Raw genomic sequence first — 16,679 nt, 5'->3', positions numbered from 1 at the left:
CTTCCACAATCCACATGTCTCTTGCTGAAGGCATATCAATGTCAAATGGATTTCCAGTTTTTTTTCCATGCAGAATGAAGTGTCACTACAAAGGTCAGCTTGCAAAACTCAGATTTGGTGAAGGTGAAAAGATTTAGCCAGAAAACCAGATTAAATAAAGGTCTCTGGTGTTTTCTCTCTCTCTGTCTTTCTGACTCTGTCTCTTTCTCCCGGAAGTCTCCAGGCAGTAGAGGGACAGAGGGAGAGTTCATCCCTTTGGGAGGATTTAGAGGGCTCCCTTGTCTTTCACTTCATCAGAGACAATTGAGTCATTCATTTCTATTGTATCTGCGCTAAGGCAAGGCAGTAGAAGGCGAAGCAGGGCTTGAGGGTTCGCTGAAGGGTGGGGGAGCGAAGGGGAGCCCCTGCTGTTGGGGCCCCGGGACAGAGTGAGCACTTTGGGTAAGTCTGAAGATTTGGGGGAGGGTACAGAGTTCTCTGGAGCTCCAGAGCAATTTGTCACATCAGAATAGCACTTGAGTTACGTGGAAGGGGGCCTCCTAGCTGGAGAGTTTTTAGAAGGCACAGAAGAGGCAGGGAGAGGTCAAGGGTCATGGCCTTCTCAAACCCAAGTGGTTCATTCGTCAGCGGGCCAGGGGTGGTGGAAAGGGTTGCACTATGAGAGAACACTGCTGAGTCTTTGGCACTGGTCTAGGCTCAGCTTTCCTTGGCATGCTTGTAAAACCTGCAGGAGGGATTAGACCAAGGGAAAAGTCTGAAGTGGATATGCCTGTCAGGGTATGTGCACTCGATTTTCAGCACCCACACTAGCCAAGGTTTCACCTTTCACCCCATCTGAACTGAATAGCACAAGCTGGAGCACAGGATGTCACCTGGCCTCTGGTACACTTGTTATTATTGCACATTCTCATTGCATTAAACATGAGCTCATCCCAAAAGGATCTTCAAGATTGTCATTCCCGTCCACCTGTCAATGGTTATTTTCAGCATTCCAGCAGTTGTTCAGCTAGTTGGAGGTAATTATGTTCAAGTTGATTCTGATGTAGTCCAAAGGTCCCTGCAGGTATGGCAACAGGACTGCAACTTGCTGTGAAATCATCTCTGATCATTACTTATTCTGTTCTTTTCTTAATGTACAGTATTAGAAAATAAGTCAGACAAACGTATTAAACTATGTTTTCGCCTTCAAAGGTACTTGCTGTAATGACAAGTTTTTGCTTTGTTTTTTATCACTGGAAAACTGAAGCATGGAATGTCCTTAAGTGAAGTGTTAAGTCTTAAAGGAGGTCAGCGAGGTCGATCAAACCCTTCTAATATGCTAGTGGAATGAAAGGGATGAATCTGTTTGATTGGATGGAGAGTGGGAACTAAAAAATATACCTCAATTGGCTGGATCTGGTCAGGCACAGTGATGAATTTGATTCTGATTTGTGGTTTGCTTGGGCCAAGTTTTTTAGTTGAATTGGAGCCCAGTGGTTGATGTCCTGACTGCATCAGAGGCCAAGTTACAAGGCTGACCGACTTGTCAGAAGTTTCCTTCGGGGATCTGATAAAGTATAGCACAGCATGCATTAGGTATTAAAATGAGCACTATTTTTTCACATGGAGTGTACTCTAAATTCATTTTTTATGTTATGGACTTAAGACTGCATCCAAAATTGGTTAAGAAGGTTAAGAAATTGAACTTTAGCTGCTTCATTCCTGTCTTCGTTCCTTCTTACATTTTCTTTTATATTCTTTCTTTCCATTCTTTTTTCATTGTTTTAAATTTTGTTTAAATAATTTTAAATGCTACTTTCTTAAATGTTTTGGCATCAGCCAAGCCCACATGCAAATTCACCCAACTCTCCTATTTAGCACCATAGATGGTTTGAATACTTATTTGAATTAATTTAGCCAGTGAGCAGAGCAGCGGTTTCCAAAGGTCACTCTTTAAACTAAGTAAAAGTTGCTTTTCAGGTTTCCCAAAATATTAGCAAGACCAAGCTAACCCCTGACCTGTGTAATTTAACAAATCCACTGGCCATACTTTAAGTGTTGAGTGCGTAGACCTTCATATTTTTTAAGATGAAACACTCATGACTCTGAGTACCGTCTGAGTACAGGTCACTTGCTCACTGACAGCCAGTTGTCTTCTCAGCTTCCATGTAGACAGGTTAAGGTTCAGGGGTCAAGTTCACTTGTCGTTGGCTGATGGACATTAGCTAAAGGAGTTTTGGGACAGTAACAGCAGGTCTGTAATGGGCCTCAGCATGTGATCTCTAAGACACAGTGTGCATGTTTTGCATAGGTTGGGTTTTGCTAAGTAGATCCTGCAGTCTATTGGTGGGAACAGACATATGACCCCAGAAATGGTGTCTATCAGCAGGACTCCATGTCAGAGTTCAGGGCTCTGTAAATGGGGCAGAGGAAAGATAGAATGGCATTTTGACTTTGTGTTACTGAGTGAACTGGATAGGAATCTCAGATATTTATATTCTTAAGGTTTTGTATATTAATGTCTTGTATGTATGCTTTATTACAAGCTATGTTCCAAATTTAATTTTATATTATATTTTCAAAATGTTATGGAGGTTTACAACTTAAAGGAAGAATTTGAGAATGCTTTCAAGCTTTTCATGGTGATTATGAAGATTTTTGTCAAATGTTGATTTTAAGAGGCATGTAAGGTTCATAAAAGGGCTGTTTGCGTGTATGCACCTCTGATAAAGTCCAGGTCAATCATTCATGGGGACAGTCTCTGCGATGACTCAACGTCACACCCTTATTATGTGTACTGGGAAAAATGCTGAAGTCCACCTGGAATTCCAGCGGCCAATAAAACATCTGGGCATGATTAATCCAGAAAGAAAAGTGAACACATCCACCCTAATGCATTTGAGTTTGTCATTCAGAAGAATGGTTTAAATGAAAGCCAAGCGTAAAGGTTGATTTATACTTCTGCTTCAAGCGCACATGTATGGTCCGGTGCATCTTTTGCGCAGGCGCATATCCCTTGCCACGGCTGTCGCAGACACTGATGCACACTTCTCAAAAAATTTAACTACATATCACAACAACGCCTAACGCAAGCTCTGTAAATGGTACTGTACTGTATTGGTACCGTACTGTCATTGGTACTGTAATCTGCTCGGTTTGGTACCGGTGATGAGCATTGGTGATGCTGAGTGCTCCAAGCCCGATGGAGTGAGTGTTTACAAGAGTCAAGTCTCGTGAAGGAAGATGAAAACTTTTGTTTTGTGTTAACCTCATGATGTTGTTGCACATCCACCGATTCCCGCCTCTTAATGAGCGAGTTTGAGCTTGTACATAAAGGTAGTGTTTAGAAAAACAAAACACCCACAAAAAAACTCGACACAGAATTGTTAAAAACCTACTGCCAGCTAGCGTTTTGGAAGGGTTACTGCAGAGCAACACCAAAGTATAAATGCAGAAGTATAAATGCACGACTATGTACAAGGCTGGCGCCGTGGATCACGTTGATCACTCGATGCAGAAGTATAAACAGCCTTAAGATGTCAATTAATCATTAGATTCAACTGTCAAGGATTTCCACCTCATGCATCATTCGACCTCAGATCTTTTTGACATAATTTATTTTTGTTTACTTTTTCTTTTCATGTCACAGTCACTTTTTATTTGGGATATTTTAGCTCTTATGTTGTGTTTCCCTTTGTTTTCTGCATTATTAACATGTTTTTCTTTTGTTTTTCTCCATTCTTTTCTTTCTGCCATCCAGTATCTACAGATGAAATGGCCCCTGCTAGATGTTCAAGCAGGAAGTCTTCAGAGTAGACAAGCACTTAAAGATGCCAGGTCACCATCTCCAGCACACATCGTTGTAAGTAACACTCATGAGTCATTGCATTTACAAAGCTCTTTGTTCTACAGCACAGTCCATGAAAATTTCCTGTATCCTGTGTATTTGGTGCTTTGGGACCTTACGCTCCTCTCCTAACTCACAGCTGTCAATGGGATGACCTATAAGTAACTGTAAATCCGATTGCGTTGGAAAATTATATGTCATATGGGCGCTTTTGTTTTTTAATATGGCTTCTTTATGGACACAAGAGGGTGAGATATCCACATGTGTAGCTCAGAAGAGTTTTCTCCCCAATTCTTATGCTGTAAAGTGGCAGAGGACAAACCATCTTTACAGTGGAGACGGATAATTAACACCCATGCTAAGCTTGGTTCAGGGAATGAGTGTGTGGACTAGGGATGCTATGTTTATTTTGTTTTATGTGCTGGATCCGCTGGTGCTGTTATACATGTGTTTAACGCTAAATTTATCACTCTTCAAGGTTAGCCATGCTTCTGGGCAGAAATAATGTTACAGTGTTAAAACCTCAGGTTATTGATTCACTTCCTTGGACAATAGACCAAATTTGATTTTGGTCTTTCCATTGTGGTTCAGGAGTTTGGGGGCTTCATTGCGTTTCCATAGTTACCAGGCACAACTGAGTGCCTCCAAGGTCAAGTTTAGGAATCCAATAAAATAATGCATTGGCTTCAGTGCAATATTTTGTTAGAGAGATAAACAGAGTGTGCTTTTGGACATACCAGGCTAAATTTTATTAGTGGTTCTTACTTTAAATAGGTGTGGGTTGTTTGTTTTTACCATTTGTTTTACTGTGGTGCTGTGATATACAGGAATGCATTCCCAGCTGCATTTTAAAGGGATTGAGTTAGTCAAAATGTGACTTTTTGATCACACATATGGAATTGTGATACTAAAACTTGACCAAAAATTAACAGTTAAAATAATTCTTCTTTTAATGGCTAAAGTAAAAGTGCAAGAAGAAAATGATGGTTGGCTGCAACATTCAGGTTGTGTTAAAGGTTGGTAGATTTGGTTAATTAAACATTAATTTTGGTATAATTGTTATATTAGTGCAATTGAATGCTGTGTGTAAGCTGCATCTGAAGTATGATAGACCAAACAAATAGACCAAGACTGCTGAAAAAAAGGGTTTCAATTTACTTCACCAATTGAAGTGTGGTGCTCACAGAGATATTTTTGGGGAAAAAAAATCAACAAAAATTTCTAAACAACCCAAAAACAGGACATGATGTCATAAAATGTGACAATAAAATTGACATAAATCTTAAGAATTCCAGTCAGAGTAATGATGTTGCCCATTAGGCATGGGACGATTTTCTAGGCATACCGGTGTTTCCAAAAGTTAAGGTTTTAAAACCAGTAAAATCTTCCGTTATACTGTTCCTACGGTATATGTAAAAACTGGCGTAAAAAGAAAGAAAAATAATTACCGTTAAATTATAGAAATTCGCTGTAAATTAATGGAAGCTATTACAGAAATTCACCATAAAATAATGGATGTTAAAATACAGGAATTTACCATAAAATAACGGGCGTTTAAATACAGAAGTTCACAGTAAAATAATGGACGCTAAGTTACAGAAATTCAATGTAAAACATTGGATGTTTAATTACAAAAATTCATCGTAAAATAACGTCGGTAAATTACATAAATTTACCGTAAATTAATAGATGTTAAATTACAGAAATTAACCTTAAGTAACAGATGTTCAATTACAGAAATTCACCGTAAATAACGGACGTTAAATAACAGAAATTTCCTTAAATTTGAATTTCCAGTAAATTTCTGTAATTTAATGTCTGTTACTTTACAGTAAATTTCTGTAATTTAACGGCCATCATTTAACTTTTTTTCAGCACCCCAGCTGCCGGACAAACCTCATAAAATAACAGATTTTTTTACAGTGTGTATGTTTCAATATATTGGAAATACAAAATGTAGTAATAATGTAACATATTATTAACATATCAAATAAATGTATTCCTGTGATGGCAAAGCATTTGAATGCCACTGTTTATATTGATCATCAATTTAAAGTGCTATTAACATGTTATGATGTATTAAATAGCTCCATAGCACTTCAAACTATAAATAGTCCCTCTAATGTATGAAGTGGTATTTCTACTTAAGGGCTGTCTAATACGGAAACTGTAGTAAACTATTTTTTGCCTTTAAACACAGGGCAACCATCCCATGTGTGTACAGGGAAAAAGAAAGAAAATAAAATGATTGTCCTCCCTCTCTGAATCATTAAATGTGTGGGAGGTAGTTAAGAACAGGCTCAGGTAAATACTGCACTTGAGTTTTATCCCTGTGACTCATGGGGCTGTAAATGCTTATCAGCACAGAGCAGTTTTCTCTATTGCCTTTTAAAAACAGCCCTAAAGACCTACAGCAAGAGTGCAAGAGGGATATTTTGTATTTATTTATTTTTTGCTCTGTGTGGCGTGGTTATCAATTCACTGGAATTTATTTATTCGTATCATTTGAACAATATGCAACCTGAACTCTCAATTAAACCTGGTGTTTTGCATAGTTTCTTCATCTTTCTGCCTTTCTCTCTTTCTCGCTCTCCCATTTGTGCTCTTTCTCTCTTGTGCTGACGTCTGTTTGATTTGATGTTTCCTTGGTTTGCATCATGCCGTTGGTGAATCTATCTGGAGACAGTTGGTATTGTCAGGGATAGATAACTGCAGAATGCCCTGAGCTGTATTTTATTTATTTATTTATTTATTTACTTACTTTTTTTGCTTCAGTCGGTCTATATACTGCCGTACGTGAAGGCCTTATCAATAAATTGTACGGTAAACAGTAGTGTCTCTTCTCTGTCGATTTGGAAGAACACCTGCCCACCTTGACCCGTGGCTCTGAAGACGCCTGTCTGCCGTGGACTGATAAGAGAGCGCCGATGGGCGTGAGATAAGGAACATAAGCCGAAGTTCAAGTGACCCAACAATCACCAATGACAGAGATACAAACACACAGGTGGACAGCAGGAGAGACGAGGAGATACCGTAAAAGGGCAGGCAGAAAAACAAGACGTAGAGAAAGAGACAACAAATAAGTGCAAATATAGTTGAAAAAGAATGAAGCAGCGCATACTAGACGAATACTTCACCTAAGTGGCAATAACAAAGCAGAAGAATACAGTTATCGGCCCAGGTTCAGAGTGCTAAATATGGTTCTTTTCATACGCACTTCTGTTGTAACTGTTTTATTACTGAAGTGACTTTTTAAATCTTTTATGTCTATCACGAGATTTGAAAAAAGGTCTTGACATTGGTTATTTCTAATGTAGACAGCATTCAAGACATTCTTTGTATGAGCGCCACAGTTTGAGCGTCACATCTGGGATGCCTGCTTGCCTAAAAAATTATTTGTTTGAAATATGAAATATTGTTTAATTTAATAAACTACTAATAAACAAAATATTGATAGTACATTTATATATTTTTTTACTCCAAGGTTTGCAGCTACATTGGTGACTTGTTAAGTATGTGCATACTCAAAAATAATAATAATAATGATAATGATAATGATAATAATAATAATAAAATAGTAATTAATTGTTAATAATAATTATTTATATTTTAAACCTATTCTATCATTGTTAGACTTCTATCTGCCATATTTATTTATTTATTTATTTATTCATTTATTTATTTTGTTTCATACTTTATTAAAAAAAAATAATATATATATATATATATATATATATATATATATATATATATATATATATATATATATATATATATATATATATATATATATAGTAGTACAGTATACATAGTAGTATACAAGATAGGAAAAATCATCTAGTTTTCTTATTTTTCCACTAAACCCTCAAAATAAAATAAATAAACTGTATGAATTAAAAACAAACGTATCCTCTAAGAGAGAATTTTTTTTTTATTTAATAAAAAATAAATTAAAAAAATAAAATAAAATAATAATAGAGCAAGTTTACATAAAAAGAGTAAAACTTTAAAAGAGTAAAAATTAGCGTTAAGTAGTCAATATTGTCTCTTTCCAGTTATTTACTGTGTATTAGAGCTTATATCAACTGAATAGGGGTAAGCCTTTGATACAGTCTAAAACAGGGTTCCAGGTCTTGTAAAAAGATTTGAGAGATCCTGCAAGTAAGCATCTTAACTTATCAAGTTTTATGCAGCTAAAGATTTCTCTGACACACATGTCATGTGATGGAGGAAGGACCTGTTGCCATTTGCTAAGAATGGCTAGTCTAGCTAAAGATTTTTCATTCAATCATTTTCTTTTCGGTTTGGTCCTTTATTAATCTGGGGTCGCCACAGCGGAATGAACTTACTCAGCATATTTTTTTCCGCACCGGATGCCCTTCCAGCTGCAACCCATCACTGGGAAAAATCCATACACACTCATTCACACACATACACTATGGCCAATTTAGCTTACTCATTTCACCTGTACCACATCTCTTTGCACTGTCGGTAAAAGATTTTCGTATATATTTTTAAACATAAATACTTCTAGAAGTTGACAAACGTGTTATTATTATTATTATTATTTTGCTTGGTATTTAAAAGGATAAGGCCTGCCATTCAGAAGTTTTGTCATTTCTTAATGTTTTAAATAAGTATCTTCAGCACAACCTCTACCACTACTATTTTTTGCGATATTTACAATATTTACTGCATATTCATTAATTAATATTTAATTTAAGTAAAAAAATAAAAATTTTGTTTATTTAATGCCGAAAACCTTCTATAGGTTTCATAAATGTCCCTATAATTTGAAGTAATAATTTTTTACACAGACATCCATAAACAAGTTAGCAAACACTACCATCAATCCCAGACACTACTGTAGTCACACATTAGCCGTATTTCTGCTACAGACTCATCATGTGTCCACAGAGGTGCTCCTCCACACTGCTCCATGAATAGAGTGCAGGAAGTGCCCCTCTCGCCTCTGTCACGCCCATAGAAGGCAGTGCCAGGATGTTTGAAGTCCTCAAGAGCCCCGCAGGCTTTCCAAAGCCTGTTAGCCCCACGCAGTCAGCATGCATTTACTACCTGTTCACAACTAATAAAGAACACATCACTGCAAAGCACCGCCATCCGCCTGTCCCACTGCCATCTACAGTGCCCTCTACTTATACAGGCATGCCTAATGTGCCAAAGAAGAGTGTAAAATAAAAAAGTCTTTATGCTTTAACCTTTAGATTTTTTGCTTATAATATTACTGTAACTATTGAAGATTGAATTGAAGATACTTGAGTTTGTTATTGATATGAGCAGAGAAGCCATTTCAATCACTTCTGCAGTTTCCCTGCTGATTTTAGAACAGTCTATTGGGACTAGGACACACTGATTATTGCCTTAGTTGTTGAAATGGGGGCGATGTGGTGGCGCAGTAGGTAGTGTATGGGTGTTACCCAGTGATGGGTTGCAGCTGGAAGGGCATCCGTCTCTGCATTCTTTAAATTAAGAAACACCCCATGTTTTCTTAACCAATCACCCCTCATTCAGATCATTAGCAGAGACTGAAAGAACTGTAATGGGTGTGACAGACAAAGGAAACATCCAAAACATGCTGTGCTGGTGTCCTGGTTGAGAAACACTGGAATACATGACAGAAATCAAAATACTTTGTTTTGCTACTAATAGACTGCTCGCTAAGTGTTAAATAAATATCACAGGGTTTAAAATCTAATCCATCTCAGGGACTTATCAACCCAATCAACTCTTGCGGTGCACTTGAATTCACTCATTTGTTTTCATTCACTCTTTCGAGTGGACTAATATAGGGAATAGTGAATGAGGGTGATTCCAGATACAGCACTAGCGAATTTGGCCTATGTGTTACCTCATATTTACCCCTCTGTAAAACAGGAGATCAAGGACGAAGAATTTCCTGTTCTTTGTCACCACAATGTGCAAAAAAATAATACTAATATTTTATTTCACATTCATTACAATTTTTTTTTTGCTCATATATGAATCCATTGGGGGCAATAATTGTGGCACACATACAATTAACTGAGATATTTATCTGTTTTTAGTCATTTTTTTTGTTAATATTTTAAGCAAAAGATCAAAAAGTTAAACAACAAATGCATTTTTTCCATAGCTTTCTTTGTTCGTATTTACCAAAGATGTTGATATAGTGAACAATACTGTATACTCAAATTTTGATGTGATTTGTAAAGCATTTCTTTATATAAGCTCTAATATAGACATGACAGTTCAGAAAGGTAGAGTTCAGAAAGATAGAGATTGTATGAGCGGGTATGGTGCGTTTGCAATTCCAATGGGAAGCAGTTGGACACAATGGTACTATAGGAGATTTCCCCACATCTGTGACACATTGGCCATTCGTTTCGGGATCAGTTTCCTGCTCTCGCTCTCTTCTTCAGCTTGTATTCACAGCTGTCCATCGCTGTTCTGGGGTGCTTCCTCATGTTGAGTTTCTTGTGGTAGGACATATATACTGTATACTTGATTGGTATCGGCAGATGTTTGAATCATTACATACAGCCATTTTTTACACTCTCTGTTATGGTTATCTGCTTGCACAGGAAATGAGGATTCAACTGACATGTAAAAATGAGTGAAATTTAGTCATGTAGATTAATTCCATCCATCCATTTTCCTTCAGCTCAGTCTCTTGATTCATCAGGGATGAATTAATTTTACTTTATTCACAGCGGAATGAACCACCAATTTATCCGGCATATGTTTTTTGCGCATCAGATGCCCTTTCAGCTGCAACCTATCACTGGGAAATATCCATACACACTCATTAACACACATACATTAAAGACAATTTAACTTACCCAATTCACCTATAGTGCATGTCTTTGGACTGGTTGGGGAAACCGGAGCACCCGGAGGAAACCCACGCAGACATGCAAACTCCACACAGAAATGCCAACTGACCCAGCCAGGACTTAAACCAACAATGGCCTTCTTGCTGTGAGGTGATCGTGCTAACCACTGAGCCACTGTGTCGCCCGTAGATTAATTCAATTAGCCAATTAATAATAACTATTATTATTATCATTTTTAGAGCTAAACACACTTGCCTGCACCTATAATAATAATAAGGTAACACTTTACAATAAAGTTTTATTAGTTGATGTTACTTAAGGCATTTACTAACACAAATAAGCAATAAAGAATACATTTATTTTAGTATTTATTCTTATTTATTAACGTTAGTTAATGAAAATATAGTTGTTATTGTTTGTTACCTACATTACATGAAACATTACATCATGAAAATGTACTTGAAAGATCTGGAGAAGTTATGGAATTTTAGTAAAATGTAGCCTATATGCAAACAGCAGGACAAGGTGGACAAGATTATGGCATGAAGATAAGGTTCAGAAACAGAAATAGACAATTTTGTCCTAATTTTTTCATAAATTATTAGCTTTTGTTTTAGCTTTTTAGACATTTTGAACATGTTGAATTATCAAAGGAAAATTATTAATGAATAAATAAATAATAATAATAATAATAATAATAATAATAATGTTGCATGTTTAATATAAGAAAATAAAAGTTTTTGTTTTCTCCCTTTCTCAACACAGTTGACATGAGTCAGCACTCTGCGGCAACAGTCTCCAAGTTAAAACCAGTGCAATAATTTTGCAGGTCACGAGATGTGCCAGATTGTTAGTAGACACTGCATGCACATGTGTGTTTTACATCACTTTATCAAACCAATTTATCACATTCAAATGCATGAAAATGAAGTAAAAGTTCAAAGATTGCTTGATGACTACCTCAGAGAGACATTTAAAGTTCATATCTTAGTGCAACTCTCTAAAATAACGCACAGGCAAAAAAATACACACACACATACAACCTTATCCACTGCACACACACACATTGTCCTCCCGCTCCGAGTCTTGTTGAGACTGGACAATGTCTCCATTGTTTTCTGGGCTTTCACAGGCAGCAGGGGACGGCTGGAGTGTTAACTATTTCCCCACGAGGCCCCACAGCAGTGTGCGTATGCGTGCAACCCTGTGTGCAAGTGAACCAGCAGCAGGAAAAAGCGGGAACAGCCAGAATGCAGGAAAGGGGGAGGAATAGCAGGGGTGGAGCTTGGAAGAATAGCTGAAGGAGTCCCGCTCTGTTCCTGTATGGTAATTAGTATTTAGGAAGTGATGGAATGTGTTGCGATTTGACAGAGCAGGGACCTCCCACCTGAACTGCTGTACGATGAGGGCACGATTGCTGTTTGCTGTCAAAACACAAGTCTGTCTTGTATTGCTGCTTCTTGATGGTACATGTAGGGGTGTGCATGAAGGGTCTAATATTTTAATATTTGATCTGCAATAATTATCCTGGGTTAAATTGCCTGGGTGACCTTTTGTTTATAGGTTATTATTAAAACTAAAAATAGAGTAGAGTAGTGTCAGGAGGACAATTTAACAAAAGATATTGGTCAAAAATAATTCTTAAAATGCAAAGGGTTATATCAAAAATAGTCAGATTGTTGTTGGCTGAAAATAAATAAATTTAAGGCATGATAGTTATAACTAAATACAGTTGAAATCAGAATTGTTATTATTATTAAGTGTTATTATTACAAAATTTTATTATTATTATTTTTTTTAAATTTCCCAAATGATGTTTAACAGAGCAAAGAGATTTTCACAGTATTTCTGATAATATTTCTTCTGGAAAAAGTCCTAGCTGTTTTATTTCAGCTAGAATAAGCACAGTTTTAAATTTTTGAAAAAGCATTTTAAGGTGAAAATTATTCGTCTTTTTAGCTATATTTTTTCTGATTGTCTACAGAACGAACCATTATTATACAATAACTTGCCTAATTACCTTAACCTGCCTAGTTAACCTAGTTAAGCCTTTTAATGTCACTTTAAGCTCTATAGAAGTGTCTTGAAAAAATCTAGTAAAATATTATTTACTGTCATCATGGCAACGATAAAATAAATGTAAACAGAAATTGGGGAAAAAATAAACAGGGGGGCGAATAATATTGACTTCAGCTGTATGTGGCACAAAAAGAGTGACATTACATTAAATGTACTGTTCTGTATACTAATCGGAACAGACATATTTGTTTGTTTATTTATTTATTTATTTATTTATTTGCTTACTTATATTTATTCCATTCTCTATGCCCTGTATAAATGATTGTTATGTATTTTTTATTTGCACACATTTAAAATGTTTTTAACCAAAAACACATACGCTTGTAAATTGAACGTAATAAGCTAATGTGTTCGGAAAAGTCATCAAAAAATGAAGTTTGATTAAAAAATAAGGTCATTCACATTAGTTTTGAATAAACGAAGATAAGAATATTAGTTTTTCCTGAGCTTAATCATTCGAATGGAATAATTGCTCATCTCTAGTTAAAAATAAGCATAAACTAAATGAATAAGAACACATACAGGATGCAGGACATTTTCCCAGACTCCAGCTGAGTAGGAGTAGCGTCTCAAACTAGCACGGGGCCTGTAGTTTTGGCTGGGTAATTTGCAGCCTTTTTTGGAGGGACTGAATGGTGGTGCACCTGGACTAGCTTGACAATGGCTGGGAGGGCCAGAGGCATGCTGGGATACCCCAGCCCCCTCACTGTTAATGAGGACCCCAGTGTCAGAGCCGCAAGACACTGAACCAACTGTCTTTTTCTTCCCTCCTTCCCTTTCTACTAACTATTTCTTACTTTTCATTCTCCATAGGGCCTCCGTCTTTTGCTTCTTGTATTTTTTTGGGTGATGTAATCACGGCCTGTTGTGTGTAACTTCTGTTCCGCCTCTGACAGGACCCTGTTGTGGACATATTGTCACACAGCCACGCTTGGTTTATGTCACTGGTCTGAGACCTTTGGCCAAAGCTTGGAGAGCGTCTCAGCATGTGCTCTGGTGTAGTTCATGAAGGGCCACCCTGGAGCATTTCCTTACCCAAACTCAGGGAACGTCAACACGCTCTTTTACGAGTGACCTGGTGTCAAGGTCATCAGCCCTTGAGCCTTTTTTATTGTTATGTAACCTTGTGAGTCCAGGACACTCCGAGCAATGTGTGAGATCTCTGTCATCTCTTAAATGATAGTTTCTCCTAGACTTAAGTGCTCATCAATTGAATTTTTATGTTGGATTTTAAGTGCTGAGATTAAGAATTACAAATTATTGATTAACTATAATAATTCATATGTATGTTAAAAAACAACGTAGTAAATGTGTAAGTAATGTTTTGTACAATAATTATTTTATAAGGTGGTCTTTAATGGCCAAATTAAAATAATAATTATTTTTATAATGTTAAACATTAAATTAGACATTTCAGCAATGGGATAAACATTATGAATAACAAATATTCAATATGAGATTTGATAAGTGTTACGTTTATCTGTTGGCCTAATATTGTGTTTTCATTGACTGACTGTCACACAAATGGCCAGTATTGATCAATATGTTAAACATTGGCTTGGTTGGAATATCAAGCATGTATAATTTATGTGTATATTTATATATCTTGATATCTATATAACTTATATACAGCATAGGTTCATTCTGAAAACATAGCCCTATATACATTTTTGAAGATCGTGAATTGTGTAGCCAGAAGTACGTATGGCTGCATTTCATTTTTTAAACGAAAGATACATGGCAGTATGACGCTGTTCCTTTTCGCGCTCACCAGCTGACCTCTTACCTTCGTACAGACGGCTTTTCTGATGTTACCAGTTTGTCCAGTTAGCTCGCCATGTACATCTGCGGACTTAAAAAAATAGCCAAAAAATAAAATAAACACATAAATAAGAGTGTGAGAATGTGGTAGAATCTGAAAACGTGGTAAATATCAGGTGAGGGCTTTTCTTTTTCTGGATTGCTTTTTAAAACTGTCAGTTGGGTTTAGGGAAGTGGGTGAGGGGGTCAATCAGTGCTTAAAAAACACTATTGGTTGGGTTAGGTGGCTCAATCAATTGGTCATTCAGTCAATCATTCAGTCAGTCGACAGCGGCCTCTGGTGGATTCACGTAAGAAAAGCAGCCACAAATGGCACTCACAAGAAAAATGAGAGTTCTCAAAAAACGTACTCAGCGGCCTCTGGTGGATACGTGAAAGCAAAAACTGCAAAAAGCGTAGCTCCTGGGACGTATTTGTCGTTCTCCAGAAATCTATGTAATGGTACGATTTCAGAATGAGCCTGGGTTGCTTAAATATGTATAAATTGTATTTTTTTGAACAATTTGGAGTCATTGAGATTTTCTAAAAGAATTCATCTGATCAAACCAAAATATTTTATATGGTGTTTTCTAAAATATTTCTAAATACTTTAAATGTTGTTATATTATTTATATAATTTAAATCTTTCTTTTTATTCTTCAAACGATCCTTAAAAAATGTATCACTGTTCCTACAAAAAATTAAGCAGTCGTTTTTTAACATTGATAATACTAAATTATTTTCAACTCATAGTCAATAATCAGCATGCAGAAGGATCATGTGACTCTGAAAACTGGAGTAACGCCTGCTGAGATTTCATCTGTGCCTTCAAATGAATTTCAATATTTCACATTGTTGCTGTTTTTGCATTTATAAAATAAACGCTGCCATGGTGAGCATGAAAGGCTAACAACTTTGAATGGAAGTGTATTCATATGCAATTAGGTCTCTTGATCTGTGAGCAAGTTGATATAAGCAACTTTTAAACATGAGATTTTCCTCCATAATCCATCTATGCCATTTCTTGTCTAGCTTTTCTTCGGACAACATGGTGCAACAGGATCACGGTGTAAAAAAATCCTCAATGTGCCTGAAGCCACATCAGTACTCTTTTGACAGTCAGTTGATGTAGACACACTGCCAACATGCTAACAATATCCCAACCACAAGTCACTGTAAACAAACATGCACTTGCGTATTCTCTGTGTGTGTGTGTGTGTGTTGTATGTTGAATGCTAGCTATGTTTGGGCTTGTACCTGGAAGGAGAGGGGTGGCATAGAGCTAGACATTTTTGTGGTTTTAAAAGTCATGCCTTCATGCCCTGGTTGAGTGATGAGTGTACCATGTTCTCAATTTGTGACACGGGACGTCCGTCTTTGCCTTGCAGGGGCCCTTCTGCTTGGAATTCCCCGGACAGACTGATCTGAGTCTTCACCAATTACAGTTGGTGAGAATCCCGAATTCCAAGTTTCTTGCAGCTGGCTTATTGATTGTTTAAATGAATTACCTGCTGGAAAGTCCAGTTTCAGCTGGTAGCTGATTATCTAGCTGGTTATTTCCTGGTCTGAGCTGGTCATTTGCTAGTAAACTATCTTTGACCTACAACAGGGTCATACAGCCATGGCATAGAAATATTTACATAGATGCCTCATTAGCAGATGTTTCTATAGGCTACTATACATCGTTTTCAATGTGGCTATGTCACTGGCCCATGAACATTTCCTGCTTGTAACAAAAGGTTATTTTATTATATCTTGATGTTAAAACACCTGCCATAAAATAATTTATCAATATGTGGACCTTTTAGAATTCTTAAAAGCTAAAGAAATTTAAAATGTTGTACAGGAAATACATCAGGACCAATGTTATTGTTTACATCCATCAAAATGGTCCATATGTAAGTCATCCGCCATATTGGAACAGTCAAAGTCGGCCTATGAATACCCAAGAGCATGTTGACTGAACATCTATGCTTTTACGCAATCATTAATGAAGCACTGATATGAACATTTTGGCCAATATGATAACTGATAATATTTGAAAATCAAAAACCTATATGCTACAGATTTATTACTTAAATGAATAGTCTAAAATGAAGATTTCTTATTAAATTACTCACCCTCAGGTCATCTAAGATGTA

At 36.6% G+C, this 16,679-nt stretch overlaps 1 protein-coding gene across 43 annotated transcripts in view; it reads left to right on the top strand.

Annotated features, from left to right (window-relative positions):
• The window catches only part of tcf7l2 (transcription factor 7 like 2), a 122,112-nt gene that overhangs the window by 29,866 nt on the left and 75,567 nt on the right, over positions 1-16,679 (top strand). For 20 of the 43 annotated variants that reach the window (XM_087274621.1, XM_087274622.1, XM_087274613.1 and 17 more), the window contains exons 4-5: positions 3,740-3,841; positions 15,927-15,986. The exons of 9 other annotated variants lie outside the window; for them this stretch is intronic. In XM_087274621.1, coding sequence (XP_087130747.1) covers positions 3,740-3,841; positions 15,927-15,986 — 162 coding nt within the window. 43 annotated transcript variants of the gene reach the window in all.

This window comes from Danio rerio, chromosome 12 (assembly GCF_052040795.2).
Source record: "Danio rerio strain M-AB ecotype USA chromosome 12, GRCz13ab, whole genome shotgun sequence".
In the NCBI taxonomy this organism is placed as follows: domain Eukaryota; kingdom Metazoa; phylum Chordata; class Actinopteri; order Cypriniformes; family Danionidae; genus Danio; species Danio rerio.
The sequence above is the reverse complement of the archived record's forward strand: the minus strand, read 5'-3'. Positions and strand labels throughout refer to the sequence as shown.